Source organism: Barbus barbus (genome assembly GCF_936440315.1).
Source record: "Barbus barbus genome assembly, chromosome: 20".
Lineage (NCBI taxonomy): Eukaryota > Metazoa > Chordata > Actinopteri > Cypriniformes > Cyprinidae > Barbus > Barbus barbus.
Genome location: NC_136748.1, coordinates 4,307,221 through 4,330,738, shown reverse-complemented (window position 1 = coordinate 4,330,738; position 23,518 = coordinate 4,307,221). Strand labels below are relative to the sequence as shown.

At 39.2% G+C, this 23,518-nt stretch overlaps 1 protein-coding gene across 1 annotated transcript; it reads left to right on the top strand.

The window, feature by feature from the left end:
- Nucleotides 1-546: 546 nt before the first annotated feature.
- On the top strand, nt 547-23,242 carry LOC306886082 (filamin-A-interacting protein 1-like). Its single transcript, XM_079442955.1, has 6 exons — nt 547-803; nt 14,612-14,885; nt 15,946-16,122; nt 16,333-16,511; nt 18,497-21,203; nt 22,120-23,242. Exons 2-6 carry the CDS (start codon nt 14,619-14,621, stop codon nt 22,327-22,329), a joined length of 3,540 nt encoding a protein of 1,179 aa, XP_079299081.1. The 5' UTR covers nt 547-803; nt 14,612-14,618; the 3' UTR covers nt 22,330-23,242.
- The last annotated feature ends 276 nt before the right edge of the window (nt 23,243-23,518 follow it).

The following is a 23,518-nucleotide window of genomic DNA, read 5'->3' as shown; positions in this document are numbered from 1 at the left end:
AGTACACTTTCGTTGTGAAAAGGGCTTTTTGCATTTGTAGAACTTTTTTATATTAAAAACAAACAAGAAAGCCCTTTCCAGATTTAAAAAAGTAACTCAAAAGTAACTTAACACATTAAAAAGTAACCAAGTAACGTAATTAGTTACTTTTTTTAGAGAGTAACGCAATATCATTACTTTTAAAAGTAACTTTCCCCAACACTGATTATTAAGAAAGAAAGAAGATGTGTAGTGGTTTTGTATATATTATTTATTTTATGATAGTGGAAATCAACAGGATAGTTGCTGATCTAAGCTGGCTCAGCTAATTCCTCTGCTGCTTGAAATCTGAATGATGAGATTTCATAAGGTCAAATCCTACACTGTGTCTCGTCACAGCAGTTCCTGGACTGCATGCGGTGGAGTAACAGGCCTGGAGGTTCTCTGATGTGAGAATCAGAGGGCTCAGCTGTCACTTCTAAGAGCCTAATGTCATTCTCACACCCTACTGGCTACAACTGAGTAAGCGAAGAGGTTAAATATAGCGCAGTGGAGCTGCACACAATCAGTGATAGAGCAAGCATGTGCAGCGCTGCACCTCTTGTCCCTGGAATAGAATAACAGCTTCACTGTCCCTGCATGTGACTCACTGATTTTACAGCCCGCCTAAGCGCTCAGTCATGCTTTCTTTCACTTGTTGACTATTGGTTTGAAGATCCTACAGACGAAAGGTCTTTGGATAATGGGTACCACTATCAGAAGAATCGTTCTGGAGTCTGTCTAACCATACAGGAGTACACTAGCCTGAAGCTTAGGGACTGTGGGTGAGTGTTTCATTCATGTTTCATTCAAAGAGCAGTGTGTTCTTGTTCTACGGGACTCCACTAATTGTTGTCACCACTTTGTTAATAATTTACTAAAGATTGACACATGAGTGGCATATATTGTGCAGCCTGTACTTTCTCCTAGACTTTCACACAAATTCCAGGCAATTGTAATATATATATGCATGTTTGTCTTGAAGAGTAGTAAATTGCTATACAAAGTATAGCTATTGCAAAGTAAAGCTATATACTGTATCATGTGACTGCGTACCATTCACTTTACTATAGTTCACTATTCACCATTCACTATAGTGCATTTCCAGTTGAAATATTTAAATTGCAGCATAAAAGTTACGTGTGCCATGTGACTTCATAGCATTAACTTGCTATCAAGTGCATTTCCATTGGAAATATTTTAAATGAACATCTCAACAACATTATATACACTATAGGGGAAGTTGTGGCCTAATGGATAGAGAGTCAGACTCGTAACCTGAAGGTCGTGGGTTCTAGTCTCAGGTCCGGCAGGGATTGTAGGTGGGGGGAGTGAATAAACAACGCTCTCCTCAATACAACGACTGAGGTGAGACCCTTGAGCAAGGCACCGAACCCCCAACTGCTCCCCGGGTGCTGCAACATGAAAAAAAAAAATGCTTTGGCTGCCCACTGCTCTGGGTGTCTGTTCACTACTGTGTGCACACTTGGAATTTGTGTATCACACACCACTTCCCTTTCCCTATTCAAAAACTTGTATCAATTACTTTTTTTTTTTAAAGAAGTCCCTAATGTTCACCAAATTTGCATTTATTTGATCAAAATGTAGTAAAACAGTATTATAAAATATTATTTGAATTTGTTTTCTATATATATATTGTATACAGTATATTGAAATATATTGTAAACTGTAATGTATTGCTGTGTTCAAAGCTGAATTTTCAGCATAATTACTCCAGTCTTCAATGTTAAATGATCCTTCAGAAACCATTCTAATATGCTGATTTGCTCAGTTATTATTCATTATTGTTGGTGCTAACTATTAATTTTGGTTTTTATTATCAATGTAGGAAACATTGCTGCTTCATATTCTTGTGGATCATTCTTTGAAGAATAGACAGTTCAAAAGATCAGAATCTATTTAAAAAAACAATATTGTGGTTTTATTTTTACATTATAAATGCCTTTACTGTCATATTTTTAACAATTCAATGCATCCTTGCTGACTAAAACTATACATTTCTTTATTTTTTTCTTAATCCAAACTTATCACAGTTTCCATAAAAATACGAGGCAGCAGAACTGTGCTCAACACTGATAATAATTACAAATATTTCTTAAGCAGAAATCAGCATATCAGACTTTTTTCTGTGGGATCACGTGACACTGAAGGCTAAAATATATCCAATCAGAAAACCGTTCTTTTAGATGGTAATATTTCATTGGACTGCCACCGTATTAGATAGCAGGTATTACTGTAATAACAAAGCAGATATTTCCATGTGTAAATGGACTTTCTTGACAATGGCATGATAAAAGATATGAGATTGTTCTGTTTTGTCTGGAGGGCAAAGGTCACAGTAATTCTGCATTGGCCTGCTGCTTTTGGTCAGCTGGATAGTCATTTATTCCTGTGATAATAGATGTGACTGGAAAATATTGGAACTTTTGGCCTTGATATTTTGTAGGGGGTTATTGGGAGGTTTTGGTGGTAGTCTGGGTTTCTGAGATGGTCTCACATTTGTCTCTGGATATGTTTATAGATGGTTGGCCCATTGACTCAGTATGTATACCGCCTCATCCAGGTGTCGTTTACGGCTCCTATTAATACTACAGCTCGAACATGAACTTCAATATCCACCCTCTTGGAATGGCTCTTTAAAGAGCGATCCAATGATGTCACGTAACCAGAGAGGTCTTGGTTTTGGTTTACTGATGATATACTCTATTCTGCTTCTTCAGGAGTTCAAGCACATTGAGTTACAGTGGAGTGTAACCTGTTAGAAAGGCATTCATTGATATCACTTACATGTGTGGCTGTGGTGTGTTATTAGCTGATATTCCTGAGGCCGTCTTTTTTATTTATTTTATTTCATTATTATTTATTTTCAAGATCACATAGCTTTAAATTTTGAGGTGCAGGTCATAGCACACAGAGTACTGGAGATACTTACTGGTTTATACACATCTATTCGAAAATTTGCAATAATTATGACAGGCTTGGTGAGCAGAAGAGAATTGTTAAAAAAAACCCCATTAAAAATCTTACTGTTCAAAACCTTTTGACTGGTAATGTACATTCAAAGCAGTGTTTTATCAGTTCATACATTCCCTGGGAATCGAACCCATGACTCTGACGTTGCAAGCTCTACAGTTTGAGTTACAGGTAGAAAATTTAGCTAAATGTAAAATTTTTGTTATGTGATTTTTGCATCGACCTTAACATTCAACCAAACACATTTTGAATGTAGTGGTTGAATAATCATTGCACAAAAATTACGTTTTTGTCTTATTTTTTTTGCATAAGATCAATTGAGCTGCATGACATTTCCTCCACAAAACTGCTGTTGCTGTGCACGTTTAAGCACTTTGCCTGTAGTCCCTGTATTTGCGAGTAGCATACATACTAAAAGCTGAAATCCAATAAGACAACTGCTCCAACTGAACATAAGTTATGGATGGCTGATATAAATAGAAGCCGATGACTGTATACAGTAAGATGAACTGGGCAATATTTATTCATACAGTAATAGAAACTGATTGCAGATTATAAAATTATATAGAAGAGAATAATAAAACACAGCTTGTGCGATTACTACTGTAATGTTTGTCTCTGTTTTACTGGTATCAGAGTGAAAGGTAACTATCATTACAGTTGATAGACTTTGACCTTCTTCCCTCCTCTGTGTGCATCAATCAGGTCACATGTATCGTGTTGCCTGCATCAAAAGTTGCAGTTTCTATTTTATATTCTAGATTGGTTTTGATTCGGTTTACACTCCATACATGGACAGGCACGCAAATCTGAGACTTCACCGTTTAGTTCACTGTGCATGTGTGCAGACTCCATGTCTTGCCAAAGCCACAATCGCAAATGCCACGACTCTCCCTTATTTAGACACATTGGACTCATCATCATGTGACAGGTCTTCTAAAACCTTTCATTTCTTCATTGGCAGCACAGAAATGCGCACTTTGGACAGCTGCTGGTACCAGCTGTGTCTCTTGGTTATCTTCAACAGCAGATCAATTAGGAGACAATAACAGCACCAGCTCAGCAAAGAACCAGGGAGGTTCAATTGAGCACATTTGTCCTTAGTATGTACTTTTAAAATAGTTTAAATAAAATAGTAATCTGCTTTCCTCCCTAGTTTTAGAAAATATTTTTGAATGTACACAAAAAAATACTATAATATATGTATAGTATATAACACTTTAAACATGTTTTCTATTTGAATATCTTTTAAAATGTAATTTATTTCTGTGATGCACAGCTAAATTTGTAGCAGTCATTACTCAAGTCACGTCATGTGCAATAAGATCCTTCAGAAATCATTAGAAAGTGGCCGCCCCAAAAAAGACTTTTTTTTGTAACAATATAATAGTGTTTACTACGACCTTTGATCAACATAGTTATGGCTAATGCAACTGTCAGATGAGCATTATAAATAGCGCTTTACTATGAGTGCTGACACCTCTCAAAGACACGAAATCAAAGTATTGGTTCATCTATTCACAAGTGGCTGAGGGCTTTCTCTGGGGAGCTCAGAGTGACAGCTCAATCAGATATTTTCCAGCCTATTTAACCAGACTGTGCAGCCTCCACATGGTGGATAAATATAAATACAAACATACAATATGCTGGCTTTAACCTGCTTTACCTTTCAGTGTCAGACGCACATAAGATGAGATTTTGGTTGCCTGTTATCTGAGCCGCATTAAACGTTACAGTTGTAGTGATGATCAAAACACATCTACAGAAAGCGCTTCTTTTATAATCACTTCAGTTCAGCACTTTCAACAAAAACCTTATAATCAATGATGCTGTCCACATGCTCAGTGAATCCACACACACTGTACAAAATAAGTGTAATTTTAACTGTTAACTGTAAAAACGCTAAGGAAAAAACTGTTAATAGGTTAAAAGTAAGTTCCCGTACTATATACAGGGAAAAAACTGTAAAAGATCTATCTAATGAGACACTTCATGTAATTTTACAGTAAAGTGCTGTTAATTGTACAGTTTTTAGAAGTAAAAATAACAAATCGATGTGTAATTTACAGTAACAAACTGTAAACTGATATTCCCAGAATCCCCTGCTTGAAACTCCACATTTGAAAGTGTTTTGTTTAAATAATCATGTTTTTTAATAGTTTTTGTACATTTGGGCTTTATGTTACATCTTCTGTTGTTTAATGAAAGTTTATTGCATTATTTAAGCATCATGTGTGTTACCATGATGGTGTTTTGTGTTTGCATGAATGACTCTGTGCACCTTCTGTATATTAGTATATACTTCTGCTTGTGGTGAGCTTTGATTCTTCATGTGTGTGGTGAGTGGGGCGGGGCCGAGAGCCGTGGGAACGGAGCGAGGCCGGTGGAGTTAATGATAATGAGCGACACCTGCGACACTCACCGGTCTCCAGTCCCACGGAGGAGCTCCAGAAGGATAAAAGGAGGAGTGACGACAGTGGAAGACGAGAGAGGACCAGGCCTGGATATTATTTTGTGTTTTGTGTGCGGCAGTCGTCCGTGAGGGGCTGCCGCTGTACTTTTACGTTTGTTTATTTTGATTATTAAATTCTTAAATGTTTGCCGGTTCCCGCCTCCTTCTTCCCGACCTACGAACTTTGTTACATTGGTGCCGAAACCCGGGAGGAAGGAGGGACACGCTGTCAGAGAGCCCTCGCTGCTGAGGGGAATCGCGGTGCTGAGCAGATCGGGCAGCAGGGAGTAGCGGGGGTGGCCGCTGGCTGCCCGAGGCGACGGTGGTGCTGGAGCGATGGAAGAACAGGTGGGACGGAAGACTCGCTGCCGTGCTCCTGGGTCGAGGAGGGGGGCTGCCGTCCGAGAGGGAGCGGAGGAGTCGACGCCATTTGCCGAGTGGCCGTAGCCTGCTGCCATCCGCCATGATGGGGAGGAGCAGGGAATGGGGACTCGCTGCCGGCTGCCCTCGACCGGAGGAGCCATCGCCGTCCGCCAGGAGGCGGAGCGTCGAGCCGGCCACCAAAGAGGTCTAGTACCATCGCATGGCACCGCGAGTGAGAGCCTCTCAGCTGGTTGAGGACCAACCAGCAGTGTGTCCGGGAACCGGACCGAATTTTCCTCTCTCCCCTCTCTTGTCTCTGTCACTCCTCATCCTTCCGTCTCCTTTTCTCTCGCCTCGTCTGTCCGTACCCCCAGGTGGGGTGGGGGGGGGGGGGGTGGGGGTAGAGCGCAGTCTCGAGGGTACCCCCCGGCCTGCGAGGGGCGATGGGGGTATGTGGTTTTATTTTGATTATTAAATTCTTAAATGTTTGCCGGTTCCCGCCTCCTTCTTCCCGACCTACGAACTTTGTTACAATGTGGTTTTCTCTTTTACCACCTGCATTATTATGGTGGTAGTCAGTATGTTAAAGGTACAAAACAGATTTTAATAGCAGTGTGTGTTGTTGAATTTACTGGTTTACATTCAAATTTCCTTGTTCGCAAATGACAGTTTTACACTGTAAATTCTACAGTTTGTTCTTGTTTTTCTGTATTTTTTACAAAATTATTCTGGCAACCACAGCTGCCAAAATTATTTTGTAAAACTTTTTTTTTTTTACAGTGCACTTATGTTGCCTTTAGGTGCACCTAGGAAACTTGTACCTCTGAGTCAGGTTTTTTTTTTTTTTTTTTTTTAAATAAATGTTTACACTTCCATACACCACATCTTTAAAGGGACAGTTTGCCTAAAAATTACATTTTATTCATAATGTATCAAAATTGATATTATTTAATTTACTTACCCATCCATCTCAAGCTATCCAAGATATAAAGTGACTTTTCTTCTTTAGTAGAACAGTAAAGAAGATTTTTAGCTGAAATCATGGTCCTTGGTGATTCAAAATGCAAGTCAGCAGCTATGGAGAGTCCACTTGAGAGTATTTATCTGTAGCCATAGCTCCTGGCCTCATTATATATTAAGGTCTTGTCTTATGAAGCAAAACAATCAGTCTGTGCAAGAAACTGAACATTATTTACAGCATTAATCCAAAGCCTCAGTCTGATTCGTTAATTCTTTTGAGCCAGTTATTTTTGGTGAACTGGATGGACCAGCTCACCAAATCGGACTGAATTTTCTCAAACATTTCGCGGCTCGAGCAGCACAGATCTACAAGGTTTCAGCTAACAATTTTCTTTACTGTTCTACTGAAGAAAAACGTCACCTACATATTGAATAGCCTGAGGGTGAGTAAATTAACAGCAAATTTTCATTTTTGGGTGAACTATCCCTTTAAAATGATTAAAATGCAGGATGTAAAATTAAAATAACCTGCAAAATCATGCATTATAATTCACTATTGCTCACTGATCTCTCTACAGATTATAGATACATTATATGATATTATCTATATCATAGAGCAGTAATTTCCCATACTTATATTTCTGACTGAAGGGCACGCTACTTTATATGGAAAGCTGTTAGCCAATCACAGGAGTGAGCATTTACATTGAAGTCTTATAGAAGACACGACTCTTTAAACAGAGTGTTCAAATCAGGGTTGAAAATGACCTTTTATTTCCAAATTCTGTCAGATTTTTGATGTAAAAACCCTTCTAATATTATAAATGCACCACAGGAAAAATAAAATTAAAATTATTTTTTTATATATATATAGCGCTTTTAACAATACAGATTGTGTCAAAGCAACTTTACAGTATCAAATAGGAAAATAGTGTCTCAATAATGTAAAATGACAAGATTAAACACTCAATTTTCAATTTTCTATATATAGATTCTCTGATGAATAGAAAGTTTAACTAAACTGACAGAACTTCATTAAAATACTGATGAGCGATTGCTTTTTTCCAGTTATTCTTATTCATGAAAGACTAGCAGAATAAACTTCTGAACGAAGACTTCATAAATCCATTATTACATAATGTGTTCCACTGGAAAGATTGCAACAACTTACGTAAGAGAAGTTTTACAAATCATTTAGACAGAAATTTGTTCTGCTTCATGAATATGCCCCAGTGTAACAGCTTGAATACTAACTATTTAACCGTTCTTTATATATGTTTCCACACTAGGAATTATAACCATAAACATTTGTTTTGTGAAACCATTTTTCTAGTCCACTCATGGTGTTGTGACTTTGGAGCTTGGACAGATATTTAATACAGCAGCACTGTATAAACAAGTTATTCCTAGCCTTATCTTACCAGTTGGGTCTAAACAGATCAATGAATAGCTCTCGGATCGTGTTTTAGTATTTTCACTTGCATTTTAGTTCAGAATGAACAACAATGGAGAGATAGGGAGAGATAGTTGTCACATAAGAGGAATTTATCACAAGGGTTATATCTCAGTTACTATCAGGATTGGAGTCAAAAGTTCAAATGCACCTATTGTTATTTTCACTAGCTGTATTAAACAGTTTTCACTACTGTACTGATGTGCAAAACATAGTGAAAACTTTTCATTCAAAGTTTTCATTGTAAAACTAGTAAGTATTCAAATATCATTAAGACATATTATCGGGGCATGGACTGGAATTAGCAGATTTTCCGTCAGTCTGCCGATTCCGAGCACTTATGGTGACTGATAATGTATTTATGTCGTGCCAGATGAGGCTTGCGCAGCCGGAGTGAGTGTGTGATAGAGACTCATGCAGAAATCAAAACAGATGAGTGGAACAGCACACACAGAAAGTTATAGATGCATACTGAGGAAGTAAAAAAAAAAAGAAATTTATATGATTTAAGTACACAACATTGCACGACCAAAATGTTTCAACACGATTGCAATGTGCTTTTATACAATAGTAGTTCAATAAACAATAAGTTAAGATTAAGTGGCTTATGTTTTAGACACAATATTTTTACTCAATTTCGCTGATGAAAACTGTTTCAATCAAAGCCACAGCAGAACGGTTTTGTGTCTCACAGCAGTGTTTCCTTACTGAACGAATCCAAGTTTTTGGACAAATCAAGTGAGTCAATGATTCAGTAACCCATTCATAAAGACAGTAGTCACTTGCCTTGTTTCTAAACGAATCAGCCATTTGAACGAATCTGTTGAATGAAGTCCTAAGCCCCTGTCCCAAATGGCACCCTAAACCCTCACGGTCTTCCTCAGAGTCTGCACTTGTGGCGTAATTCCACTTTGACTGCCGGGTAGAAGTCGCCTGTGTAGCTCAGCAGGAGTGTGCATCGAGGGCGCATAGCGGCTGCAAAGGGGGCGCTCGTGAGCACCCTTCTGAGTGGCCTGCCAGCAATAATATCTGGCCCGCACCCGTAGCCAGATTATTTTGATAGCGGCTGGCTCTGAAATAAATCTGTCATGACAACAACAGTTACTCACAATCTATCAATCAATCAATCAAAATATGTGAGCAGAGCAGAGCGCGAGTGAAGCGGTGTGATTTTGAATGGAGCGAGAAGCGGATTTTTAAAAAGTGGGAGCGTCGTGGTTTTCACTCGTTCCAAGAGCACTCAATCACAAGTACAAATCATGCCAACGACCCATAATATATCTGCATAGTTAGCAAGAATTCACATGCTAAACATATTTAGCTAGCAAGGATCACTCAAATCAGAAAGAATGTGAAGGCTATGATGACTGCAGTGGACATGAGCGGGAAGTTATATTTCTCAGGGAATTTATTTGTTCCTTCTGAATATTTTCAGCTGACAGCTGACTTTTTTTCTCAGAATTGCGTGATTTAAACTCGCAATTGCAAGTTAAAAAGTCATAATTCGCAATTCGTAAACTCGCAATTCTGAGAACATATGAGCTTTTTCCCCTCAAAACTGGACTTTAACGTTATAACTCGCAATTGCGAGTTTATATCTCACAGTTCTGAGGGAAAAAAGTCAGAATTGTGAGAAAATGTCGCAATAACCTTTTTTTTTTTTTTTATTCAGTGGCAGAAACAGCCTTCCATAGAACATATTTCAAACATACTGAAATACTTTAGATGCGGAGCGGTGTTTCTGATATCAGTGAGCGCGGAGCGGAGTGATTATTAAATGCGTGGAGGGGAAATTGTTGACGCTCCACTTTGCTCACATACTCTGATCGGACACTGGCACACAAATGTGGCTTTTTGTTAATGACTGTCGCAGGATTTTACACAGAGTAACAGCTCATTACCAGTTACAAAATACACTGAACAGTCAGTCACAGGCAATTCTGGTTGCATTTTTCATCAATTAATATCTTAAATTATCCTTTGACTATGTTCTGGGCCGCCATCTAGTGGTGAATTGTTTTTGTCCCCATGCCAAACTTACTGCTGACCTCTGCCTTACGGTCTCGTGGACTTAAAGGACAGTCCTTCTACCTGACAGTCAATGCAGCAGTACGTCACGAAAGTGCGGACTTAGAGAAAGACCGCAAGGGTTAGGGGGCGATTTGGGACAGGGCCTAAATTTACATTACATTTAGTCATTTAGCATACACTTTTATCCAAAGCGACTTACAAATGAGGACATTAGAAGCAATCAAAACCAACAAAAGAGCAACAACATGCAAGTGCTATTACAAGTCTTGGTTAGCCTAACCCAGTACAGGTAAACGCAATACACGTAGAAAGTTTTTTTTTTTTTTTTTTAAGAAACAAGTAGATGGAGTAGGAAAAAGAAAGCTAGTGTTAGTTTTACAAGAAAAGCTAGCAGTTAGAGAATAAAATTATTGATTTTTATCAATATATATATGTATACGTGGAAGTTTGGTCCTCTTAGACAAACAAAACTTTTCTCCAAATTGTGAATGGATTATGTAGAGAAACCGAGCAAAGGGCGCTCCCCTACAGCACAGTACAGTTGACCGGAAATGCCTGAGCTGGCTTATCTAAAACCAGGAAGTAATCGTGCATATGGTCAATTCGGTACCTATGCCAATGAGATGATTCGCGATCAGTTAGTGGAAAATGTGCTTAGCCCACGAATACGTGAGAGACTTTTACTGGAAACTGATCTCACACTGGACAGATTGAATCTGCTTCTGGTCAGGCTAAATCCATTTCAAATTCCTGCCAAGTTACCGCCCCCGTACAAGCAGTGCAGCACGTAGTAAAGCGCAGGAGAGGAAAACCATCACATGCACCTCCTCCTAATGCTGTTCACGTGGGGAAAAGGAAGTCCTGCTTTCGCTGTGGCTCGGCGGTACACTTAGCTAACGCTGCAAACTGCCCTGCTGCAACTTGTACAGTACAGCGACCATATCTACCTCTGCCGATCAAGCCTTTGTGGTGAATTTGGTGGTTGGTGGTCTTCTATATCTATCTTGCCTTATAGTACTTATGTATGCCATTTCAGTAATGTTGCACTGTCACAACCAACAGCCAGGCTTGACTTACGCAAAAAGCTCAAATTCCGGTAGTTGGGTGTTTGTCAGCGAACGTTTCGTTACATGACCACACAGTATCTGCTACTTTCTTCATTGAGGAAAAAGGCACACCACTAATGGGGAGGAACCTCATGTCTGCACTGCATGTGAGGATTGAGAACAATCAAGTACTGCCTTCTAATGCCCTTTCTGAACTTGCTCCTCCTGTGCCAGTGTTACAGTGCACTGTTGCTGATTTAACAGAGTTCGGATGTGCTAAAAACTTTGTAAAGCTGGATGAAACAGTTACACCTGTGCACCAAAAACTTTGCCGCCTGCCACTCTGTGTTCGCAGTGCTGTGTCAGAGGAATTAAACCGCTTACAAGCAGCTGGGGTGATAGAACACATAGATGCTTCTGCATGGGTTTCACCAATTGTTGTTACACAGAATAAATCAGGGAAAATCAGGATGTGTTGACCTCAGAGGGCCAAATAAAGCAGTAATCGTGAACTATTTTCATGGATGAACTGCTCGCTGCTCTTAAATGTTCTGCTGTCTTCACTACTATTGATCTGACTAATGTTTACTACCAAGTACTGCTGCACAAGGACAGTCGCGATCTCACAGCCTTTATTACACATGATGGACTGTACCGATTTTGCCATGTTCCCTATGGATTGGCTTCAGCGCCTGCAGCATTCCAGAAAATTATGACCATCATCCTGGCTGGCTTGTCAGGGGTCGAAAATTATCTGGATGATATTATCATCCACGGACATGACATGGCTTCGCATGACAAAACACTTCAAGCGGTATTACAGTGTCTAGAAGCTGCTGGCTTACAACTCAATAAAGACAAGTGTAATTTCCGGCAAACCAGCCTGCTGTTTTTAGGACATACAGTGTCAGCAGAGAGCTTTCATCCTGATGAGTCACGAGGATGATGATGATGTGGATGAGGAGTTTGTTGCTTTTCTGTCAGCCACCTGTAATTCTCTGTCTGCTGCTGATGTTGATGCTGCATGTGCTTCTTGTCCTGGACTAACCAAACTTCGTACACCGATTTCTAATGGTTGTCCTCGTTCCCCCAAGGGACTGGATGTTGAATTGTTGCCATACTATCAGCTGCGACTGGAACTGTCTGTTAAGGACAAATTCGTCTTCCGAGGCCCACGACTGATTGCACCTGTTGCTCTTCACTCTACACTGGTCTCCATAGCGCATGAAGGACACCAAGGGGAGGTGAGAACTAAACAGCGCCTCCATGATCTCTATTGGTGGCCAGGGATGGATGCTCAAGTTCACGATGCTGTCCGTTCCTGTCATGTATGTCATGCCGCATCTGATTGCAGGTTTGCGATTACATTGATCGATTATTATAGCAAATGGCCTGAGGTCTCCTTTACTCACACCGTCACTACGGACTCTGTGGTTTCCTTTCTGTCATCGGTATTCAGTCGCCATGGCAATCCACTGAGCATAGTTACTGACAACGGTGTTCAGTTTACATCTGCTGCCTTCGCTGCTTTTCTGGAAAAACAGAATATCCGTCACCATCGTTCCTCTCTCTACTATCCAGCAGCTAATGGTGCTGTAGAGAGATTTAACCGTGTGCTCAAACACACGCCATCCAGCAACATCTGCAATGGAAACCTGTTATAACTGACTTCTTGCAGGTTTACCGTGCCACTCCACATGCTGCAACCGGTACCTCACCTTTTCAGCTTCTCTATGGCAGACAAATGTGCACAAGGCTGTCTATTCTGCCATCTCTTCCTGTGCGCTCACCCACTGATGTGACTGTTCGCTAAAGGGTTGCACGGCTGCAACATAAGACAAAACTGTATACTGATGCCAAGCGCGGTGCACGCATTCTTTGCTTCCAGGAGGGGGATAAAGTGAGAGTTCGGAACCATCTGCATGTTCCTAAGGGACACAGGAAGTTCACAGACCCTCTCAAAGTTAACAAAAAACTGGGAGTGGGTACATATGTTCTGAGTGATGGAAAAGCTTGGAATGCTTCCAATCTCACTGCATTCCCATGCACAACAACAACTGAGAACGCTAGTCACTGTACCAATACTCCCTTAGACCTAAACGTAACACTCACAAGCCTAGTTGGTTAAATGATTATGTTCCTTAGATCTGATGTATCGCATGCACTGTGCCTACATTGCTTATGTTACTAAGTTGTGCTATCCTGACTCAATAAGTTCTAAAAATACAGAATTACAATCTGTACCACTGCTGTTTTCAAATATGTTTACAGTGTTATAAACTAGAGAGTTAACGGTTGGTTAAATGCACATGGTGACTCTGCTTCAGATTAATAATTAATAGATTAAGCAATTAATCTTGCTATCTAGTTACCCCAAAGTATGTTCTTAAAAGGGGGGAAATGTTGTGTTCATGAGTAACATTGCATTGTGACTACTATTTTGAAATACTAAGTCCTGACCTCTTGTATCTCTACGGACCTGATGTAATGACGTGAGCGTGAGTTGGAAGTTGAGTAAACACGCTGAGTGTTCGCTACTCCTGTCTCGTCTGCTTTACTTTTCAATTATACTGCAAGATACCACAGCAAGCTTTTATGGGGCCCTAAACAGAATTTTATTTGGGGGGGCCCTCGACTGATTATTATTGTCAATACTTATTTATTCGCACACTAAATTTAAGATACCCATTATCAGTTTTATTGGTTGAAGCTCTGTTGCTTACATCATGTCTGCCTGGCATGTTTTACCCTTCTACCAGTTTTAATTGTAACGGTAGCAAACCCACAAGTGTAGTCAGGTGTTAATTTGCACTTTTAACATTCAAACCCCCGGTTTCACAGACAAGGATTAAAACTAGTCCCAGACTAAAATGTAACTCTGAGCTGTTTCAAATGAAAGAAACTTGCACTGACTGATCTTAAAACATGTCAGTGCCGTTGTTTTGTCTCAAGATGCACACCGGTAATGTTTTTTTATAAGGCATGCTAAACAAAATTACTTAAATGTCCTATTTGAACTATGGCCTAATCCTGCTTAGTCTGAGCCCTCTCTGTGAAACCGGGCCAAAGTCTTACAGTACTAAGTGGCCTACTTAATGTGGTGTACTGAAATGTAGCTAAATAAACCAGCAGACAATGCATTTATGGAACAGAATGTTATTTTAACGTAACATAAATTATTAAACACAGCAGCAAGTTATCTAACATCTCAAACAACTCTTAATCTATAACTAGATAATTGTAAAAGTGAATTTTGCATCCGATGTCCCCTTTAAAATCGGTTTCTTTCCTCAGGAGGAAAATGAGGTCCAAAGATAAAACAATGGACAGCATGGTTAATGAAGTTCTGGTTGTCACGCAAACTTCACATGATGTCAAAGAAGAAGAGCAGAGAAAAATGCTGGAGACAGAAAAGACTATCAAGGTTAAACACGTGGATGAATCGGAGAAAATCGGGCCTAATAAGGAAGATAAATCAGCACAGAATGACGACCAAATGTTTGGACTCAGAGATCTGTCCAAAGACAAACTACTGAAACTGCTTGGGATCATGGAAGGAGAGATCCAGGTAAAATATTTATTCATGAACTGTGAAAATGAAAGATTATCATCTGTCTTCACAACCTGCCTGTGTTCATCTCTGCAACTTTTACTTTGGTGCTTACAGACTGAGGTACCTCAGCTGCAGATATTTATTAATGTGATTTTATTCTGGGGAGATTTTATTCTGTATTGTATTTTAATCATCAACTTTAATTTTTATTTATTTATTTTTATTTATTTAGTCATTTAGCAGATGCTTTTATCCAAAGCGACTTACAAATGAAGAATATTAATTGAAGAGGTGTTTTCACCATGCTGAACATGTCTTGCTCTCTCTCTCTCTAAATATATAAATGGTTTCATTCAGTTTGAGGTGGTCTAGTGTCCACTAAAGGGGTTGTAATAAACATGAACATTTTTAATGTGGAGGATTCAGAGTGAAATAACCTGTAGCCCATGTTTTCATATTATAACATACCAAAGAAAACTGAAAACCTCGCATCAACAGCATCAACTGAAAATCAACTGTTGCTATAGTAATGCATGCAAGTTAATGTGTACTTGGCGCTCTTTTTTAAGTGTTGCTGTTGATATTTCAGCAAACAGTTCTTCACACAGTTTAACAAAATTAAGTTAAAGGGCGAATCTGATCATTCAGCTGAAATGCACACGTGTGTTTTAGACACTTAGGCTACTGTATGTTCACGCTTCCATCCGTCAAATTTTCAACGTCTTTTAGGTTATGCCAATACACTTTCAGGGGTGGAAAAAAATACTATTTAATATAAGTCTCAGCTATAGGGAAATTTATGTTGTTTACAAGTTAATCTTCATATTACGAAGAAGTTTAATTAAATTTTCTGGCGTATTTACGTCTTTCAGGTTTTGCCAATGGTATGAACCATTTCAGGTGTGGCCAAATTACTATTCAACATCAGTCAAAGCTATACTGAAATGTATCTTCATATTTACAAAGAAATCTTCATATTACGTGTGTGCTACTTTCTACGACTGCTTTACATCCCACCCATAATTCGCACCGTGAATATATCCCAAATCATTTATGATTTTTACTTGTCACCCAGGCACGAGAAGATGTGATCCATCTACTGAGGTCTGCGCTGCTGAGTCGACCAGAGGAGCTGGAGTCCCGTTATGGCTTATCGGGGCCGACCCGACCCCTGCAAGCCCTGCAGAGAGACCGAACGCTCAGCAACAACCATGCACAACACGAAAATGTGTATGATAAGCCAATGGCAGAGGTACACACACAGAGAAACAAATGACAGTGACTAGTTCACCCAATAAAGAAAATTCTGTCATGGTTTGGAACAAGGGTGAGTAGACTTGCCTAAATGATGACAGAATATTCATTTTTTGGATTAACTATTTCTTCAAAGTCAACACTTATTTTAAAAAAGTGCAAGCCCTTCCCTCTGTTAGTTGTATTTTTTACTGTCTGTATGTCTCAGCTGGACAGACTGCAGGATAAGCACAAGGACTCATATCGCCGTATGCTGGAACAGCTCTTGCTGGCTGAGAAAAGCCACCGGCGCACTGTCTATGAGCTGGATACTGAGAAACGCAAACACGTGGACTACATGAACAAGAGCGATGACTTCACCAACCTCCTGGAGCAGGAACGAGAGAGGTGAGAGAGGAGAGAAATCGTACATTTCACGAGTTCGCCTGCCCATTCAGTCCTGCCAGATAATGGTAAACGAACTTGGTTAGCTGTCCGTGAAAGAAGCTCGAACCTGAGGCTCGGCTTTAGCTCACCTATGATTGAACAGTGTGGAGGAAATGAGAAGGAAATAGAGGAGGAGAAGGGGAAGATGCGAGAAGAATTGTCGCTGGAACAGATCATTGGCTGCTGCATACGGTCGTTGTGATGATTGGCAGGACTGAATGATTAGGCTCCTCCCAACCCTACGTTGGGAACTTAATTTAGTGCATTTTCTTTCTTTTTTTGTCATCAACTTTTTAATGCCTTTCAAATATAAACAAAATAACATCATTGGAACAAACGGTCAATGAGGAAGGAATAACATACGTATTGCCAATCATTTGACAGTCAGAGCAGAAAGAGAAAAAATAAATAAATAATAAAAAAGGATAAAAATAAATCTAAATAAATAAACAAATAAATACAAGGGTTACATTATATAATCATTCCTTTATATAAATCAAGAAAAATATTGCCAGGCATCAATGGCCCCAGGTTTTGCCTTATTAATTTGTGCTGTTGTACACTCATAAGCCACTATTTTAAGAAGGCTATGAATCCAGTATGTTTTTGCACACGTGCGGTGTAAACCAGTTCTGTATTGCTGTCTTCTTTGCACCTGTAAAACCAGCAAACAACATTCTCTTCTGCAGATAAATCAGAGTCAACATTAAGAAGACATAAACCTGGATTGGGGATGTAATCAATTTTCAGGAAGGAGGACGAAACAAAATCTAGTCCATAGATTAGAAACAATTTGACATTCCCAGAACAGGTACCTGGTAATGTAGTATTACAAATACGGCAGTTATAAGTTTCATATAGTACATTTTCTGTAAAACTAATTCACAAGTATCTGTTACAAGTAATATTTTACTTTTTCTTCACTACATTCACTTCAGTGAATTCAAAATGAGCCAAGGACAGAAGATCCTCAGGGCTTTAGTGTATGTGTGTGTGACCGATGGCACAAAAAGTAACCCAGCTAACACACAACATATCAGTTACGTTATTTATTGGTACTTTTTGGTAATTTTATGACGTACTAAATTACAACATAACTAGGACATCGCATGCTTGTTATTTCATTACTATTAAATTACCAACTCACAACATCGTTAGTACAAACCCAGTTACATACTAATTTCATAATACTTTGGTAATTTCATGAGTTATTGTCAATTTCATGACTTATTTGCTTATTTTTTCTTTTACATGTACAGTAAAATTCTGACTTTTTATATTAAAATATATTCAATATTAATAGGCATTTAATTTTTAACCTATATGATTATGTGTATTGATGTTCAAGTTCAATTTAATTTAATGATTTTGATGAATAATTATATATTGTTATTTTGTAATTGTTTGTTTAATTCTTTCTTCTAAATGATAAAAAATATGCGCTTTCATAATAAGATAAGCACAACTACGTCAATACGTAAATAAAAATTAAAGGGATAGGTCATCCAAAAATGAAAATTATGTCATTAATTACTCACCCTCATGTTGTTCCAAAATCGTAAGACCTTCGTTCATCTTCAGAACACAAGTTAAGATATTTTTGATGCATTCTGAGAGCTCTCTGACCCTCCATAGACAGCAAGGATCCTTACACGATCAAGGCTTAGAAACATAGCAAGGAGATTGTTAAAAAAAATCCATATGACATCAGTGGTTCAACCATAATTTAAGCTAAGAGAATTCTTTTTGTTATGAGATTATGAGATTATTTTGTTATTTGTAAGGAGAGCTCTCGGAATTCATCAAGAATATCTTAATTTGTGTTCAGAAGATGAACAAAGGTCTTACGGGGTTTGGAATGACATGAAGGTGAGTAATTACTGACAGAATTTTCATTTTGAACTATCCCTTTAAGTCAGTTTTACTTACTATTTATTTTTCACTAGGTTAAAGCGGTTGCTGAAACAAGAAAAAGCATACCAAATAAGGAAGGAAAAAGAATTTTCTAAACGTATGCAAAGAACATCTGGAGAGCTGGTTAAGCTGAAGTCCTTTGCACTCATGATGGTTGATGAGCGAGAACTTCACTTGGAGAAAATTGACAAACAGAGCCACAAAATACAAGATCTTCTTCAAAAACTTGAGGAAAAGGAGAAGAAACTACATGAGGCAGAGAGAAAAGCAAAGGAAGACAACCAGAAAATCCTGGATATTGAGGTTGAGCTGGAGCTAAGAACTTCTAAGTTTGCAAAAGAGCAAGAGGAGATGTCTGCAAAACTGTCCAGCCAAGAGTCTCAACATCAGCAGCTGTACCAGAGACAAATGGACTTGTCACACAAACTCAAGGAGCTTGAAGAGACCAACGAAGCTCTTCAGAAATCAGCAGAGGAGCTCAAAGCTTTAAAGGACAAGATTAGAAAGGGTGAATGTGGCAACTCAAATTTGATGGCAGAACTTGAGACTTTGCGCAAAAGAATTCTGGAAATGGAGGGTAAGGATGAAGAGATCACCAAGACTGAGAACAAATGCAATGATTTGAAGAAGATGCTTCTGGCTGAGGAGGCTCAGAATAAAGAACTGAGGCTAGAGGTGGAAAAACTGCAACAGAGAATGACACAGTTAGAGGCACTAGAGATGACCTTCAATATGGGCAGGACAGAATGTGCCCAGTTGCAAGCAGCTTTGGAAAAGGAGAAAAGCTTGACTAAAGACCTAACAGACGAACTTGTGAGTGTTAAAATCCGTATGAAGGAGCTCGAATCGTCTGAGCTGAAATTGGAAAAGGATGAATTAGATTTAAAAGAGGATCTTTTGAAACTCAAATCAGTTACTGTAATAATGGTTAATGAGCACAAGAACATGGCAGACAGAATTAGGTCTGAGGAAAAGAAGAGAGATGAACTGAACAAACTCTATAAGGCAGAGCAGGAGAAAGTCATGGAGGTTACTGAGAGGTTAATAGAGGAAAGCAAGAAGCGTCTGAAACTAAAGTCAGAGATGGAGTTGAAGATAGCTGATCTTGTAAAAGAGAGAGATGAAACAAAGCGAAAGCTTTTCAAAACAGAAGAAAAATGCAAAGATCTGAGCTCCAAGCATGGTATAATGAAGCACAGTACCATGATCAAAGAAGAAAGGGAGTCTTTTCAAAAGGTGATGGACCTGCAGAGTGTCTCAAATGCACATGAAAAAGATGAGAATAAAGTTAAGGAGCTGACTTTGGAGACTGAAAGACTTAAGAACCGTCTTCAACAGCTCGAAGCCAATGAGCGAGACCTGATCAAACCAGAATATGTTTTGTTAGACACTGAGAAAGAAAAGGCACGTTCTCTCTCACAGCAGGTACAAGAAATAAGTCAAACTGAGTTGATTAAGGTAATAGGGCAAGGTGAGGTAGGCTGTCAAGAGGCTGAACTGAGACATCGGTTCATGATGGAGGAGGACAAAACCAGAGACCTTCAAGCTGATGTGCAAGCCCTTAAGGAGAAGATTCACGAGCTCATGAACAAAGAAGATGAGCTATCCCAGCTACAGGTGGATTATTCTGTTCTGCAACAGAGGTTTCTAGAGGAGGAAGACAAGAAAAAGAGCATAAGCACTGAAGTTCTAAACCTTACCAAAGAACTTGAGGTCACCAAGCGCTACAGCCGCACTTTACGGCCCAGCACCAAAGGAAGCAGAATGGTGGATGTTCCAGTGACGTCAACTGGAGTACAAACCGATTCAGTCGAAAATAGGACAGCTGACTGTGACACACCTGCTGCATTCATTAAGAAGTCCGTCCAAGAAGAGAATCGGATCATGAGTAGTCTTCAACAGAGGAGCTTAAAGAAGCCAGCGCAGAGACCGACAGTACGTGAACTTTACCCTCCAACAGTCAGTGACTATACTGTGAAGAAGTCCTGGATTCCTTGGATGAGGAAGAAAGACAGCAGTGCTTCTGAAGTATCTTTGAATACCAGTGGAGAGGCTGCAACTTCTGAAGTCAGCACATCCCAAAAGTATGACCATCCATTGAACGCTCAGGTGATCCCAGATATTCAGAACAACGAGGCAACCTTACAGAATTGCATTGGCCTTTCTGAGGACTTGACCAAACAAGCTTCTGCCAAACTATCACAAGAAATTCAGAGTTCTCAGATGACCATCCTTCCTACAAATGAACGAACCAAAGAGTCAAAGAATCCAGAAAGAGTTAGATTACCAATGACCTTTGCCTCAATCTCGAGAGTAAAGAGTGCAGAGATCATGAGGTCTCCTTCTATGGACAAATCTTTATCTCCTGTATCCACTGCATCCATCAGCAGCTCCCAAGAGTCTGTGGACATGATAACAGGTAGAGCTGTATTTAAGGAGACTCCTGAAAAACGAATGGTGCCCACACCTATCAAGAAGTCAAATGCTAATGTCGTTACCACAGAAGACAGTAAGATTCACATTCACTTAGGATCACAGTTCAAGAAGACCACTGATCATGGCTCAGTTGTTATGGCCAAATCTATTTCCGTATCGTCTGAGTGTAATGAAGTTTCTACTGGAACTGTGCTGCGCTCACCGCACAGTGTGACTGCCAGCAAATCAACATCTAGCAAAGCGATGAGCAGCATCTCCATCACGCAGGTCACTAAAGCACCTGCCAGACCCACACTCTCAGTGGTAAGTGTCTCATTTAAACCATGCATGCAGGAATATAATTAATCTATACATTAAAGGGGTCATCGGATGCAAAATTCACTTTGCAAGTTGTTTGAACATAAATGTGTGTTGGAAGTGTGTGTACACATCCACCCTATAATGATAAAAATCCACGCAGTGGTTTTTTAAAATCCCTATTTTAAAATCCCCTTTCTCAAATCAGGCTGTTCTGAGAGTCCTGTCAGAATGACGTAGTTCTGCGCAGGCTGCTCCCACGATAGTTGATTGACAAGACCGTCTTACCTTAGACCCGCCCTGAGTGAGCTGTCATCAGTCCGCCATTGTGTCGACTCCGGTGCCGGGGAAGACAAGATGTCTCCAATTAAGCAATTTAGGTGTTTTGTTGTTGCATGTAATAATGAACATAGCAGTTGTCATTTACTCCCGACATCTGAGCTGCTGAAGATGCAGAGGATTAAAAGTTATTTGCTTTTTTAAAGGGAATGCACCGATCCCTGATCTGCCTAAATGCGTCTATGTTCGCGCGAATCATTCGTGATCCAGCTTCATCTACAAAAGAAGTATAAGGGTTTTTTATGAATCTTTGCAAATTGCCTTTCCTAATAATGTGCTTGCTAGCCAGTTTCGCAGCTGAAGTTAACAGTCTGCCTGTCACTCCACGGAAGAGAGGGGCGGGGTCAGCAGAGCTCATTAGCATTTAAAGCAACATGGACTAGAATGGCTTGCTCAAAACAGAGCTGATTTTGACAGGGTAAAAAAGGTGTTTTTTTACATTACCATTGAGAAATTTTAACCAAAGTATGTTATAAACTTTTCATTAAGAACCTAAAGAATCATATCAACTTGTGGAAAATGGGCATCCGATGACCCCTTTAAGAAAAGCCAAGATTTACGTCCATGCTCTGTTACTCAACAGCAGCCCATCACTGATGTCCCATCTGCACGATCAGGGTTCAGTCGTATTCCAATGTCTCGGGGGATGAAAACGGGAAAAGCCGTGCTTGGAGCTTTGGGAATCAGCACAGGAGTTAAAATGGAAACAAATCCAGAGAACCAAGCCATGAACACTGACCTGAAAAAAACAGCTGTCATCAATGGAGCCCTACAGGGTGGAGGGAAGGGCTGAGAGCACTGAACAAATAATATACAAGTTTACATTTATGTCTTGTATATATGATTGTCACTTTCTGCAATTGTTGTGTTGCAGAGTTCAAGGGAAGACACAGATTTTTCTTGGGAAAGAACTAGGGAAAGAGAGTTGGATTTGGCAACATTGCTTTTACTGTAGCACAAATGCTGCAGTAATAATGCATTTTTGTAGGGCATCCCATAAGTTATCATCTCTCTGATTTAACTTCCTACAACTCTTTCTTTTAAAAAAAAAAAAAAACTTTTTCCCTGAAAGTTTGAGTTAGAATAGTTTTGCAAGAGCACAAACATAAACACTATGAGGCTGTGAAAGCGACTAGTGAGTAGATTAGAGTATAGAGTTGACCTGTTCGGTGTGGTGACGTTTAATCTCCGACAACCCAAAATCCCTCTTAAGTCCCATTTAGACTCTTGTTAGCAATTGTTTTTTTCAGGACAAGTAAAAATGTGACAATATGTTGAATTAACCACAGAACTAAAACACAATCAGCCATTTAATCTTCAAACCCCTACGAGCAGAGATGGCAGCATGAAGGTCATGTAACAGATCCCTTCAGGTTTTATAGATTTATTTGGTTGCAACAGATGCATTTGAAGAATATTTATCCAGTAAAAAACTGCATATCAAATTAAATAAAATGGTTTATATCAAATGAAAAATGTTATTTACAAAGAATGTCTGCTAAATGAATTTTAATAGTCTTGTTTATGATGTTTAATGGTGTAAAATTGTAGCATTTTCTGGAATGTACATATCAGACCAAGCATTTTCTGTGTGTAACTATTGACTATTGTTGTGAACTGAAATGCATTGATAAGAGCCTCACCAATGAGTATGAACTGTAATGGATTTTTATTACCTGTTTGTAACTAAAAAATGTTTTGCTTTCAGAATAGTCAAAATGTCTTTCTTTTCACTTCTTACACACACACACACACACACACACACACACACGTGCAAATTACAACATGAAAAAGTATTTATATTTATGTTTTATTTATATTTGTTATACATATTTAATATTTACAATATAATATTACCATAAAAATGAGATAGATAGTTGATAGATAGCAACAACATTATTCATTATATTACACATTTTAGGCAATATCCTATAATCAGACTACTTTTTAGATGACTTTTGACCTAACTTGTTTATCACATT

Coding starts and splice junctions, on each gene's coding strand:
- LOC306886082 (XM_079442955.1), top strand. CDS start 14,619: ATGAGGTCCAAAGATAAAACAATGGACAGCATGGTTAATGAAGTTCTG. Junction 14,886..15,945: donor TCATGGAAGGAGAGATCCAG/GTAAAATATTTA, acceptor CTTGTCACCCAG/GCACGAGAAGATGTGATCCA. Junction 16,512..18,496: donor CTGGAGCAGGAACGAGAGAG/GTGAGAGAGGAG, acceptor ATTTTTCACTAG/GTTAAAGCGGTTGCTGAAAC.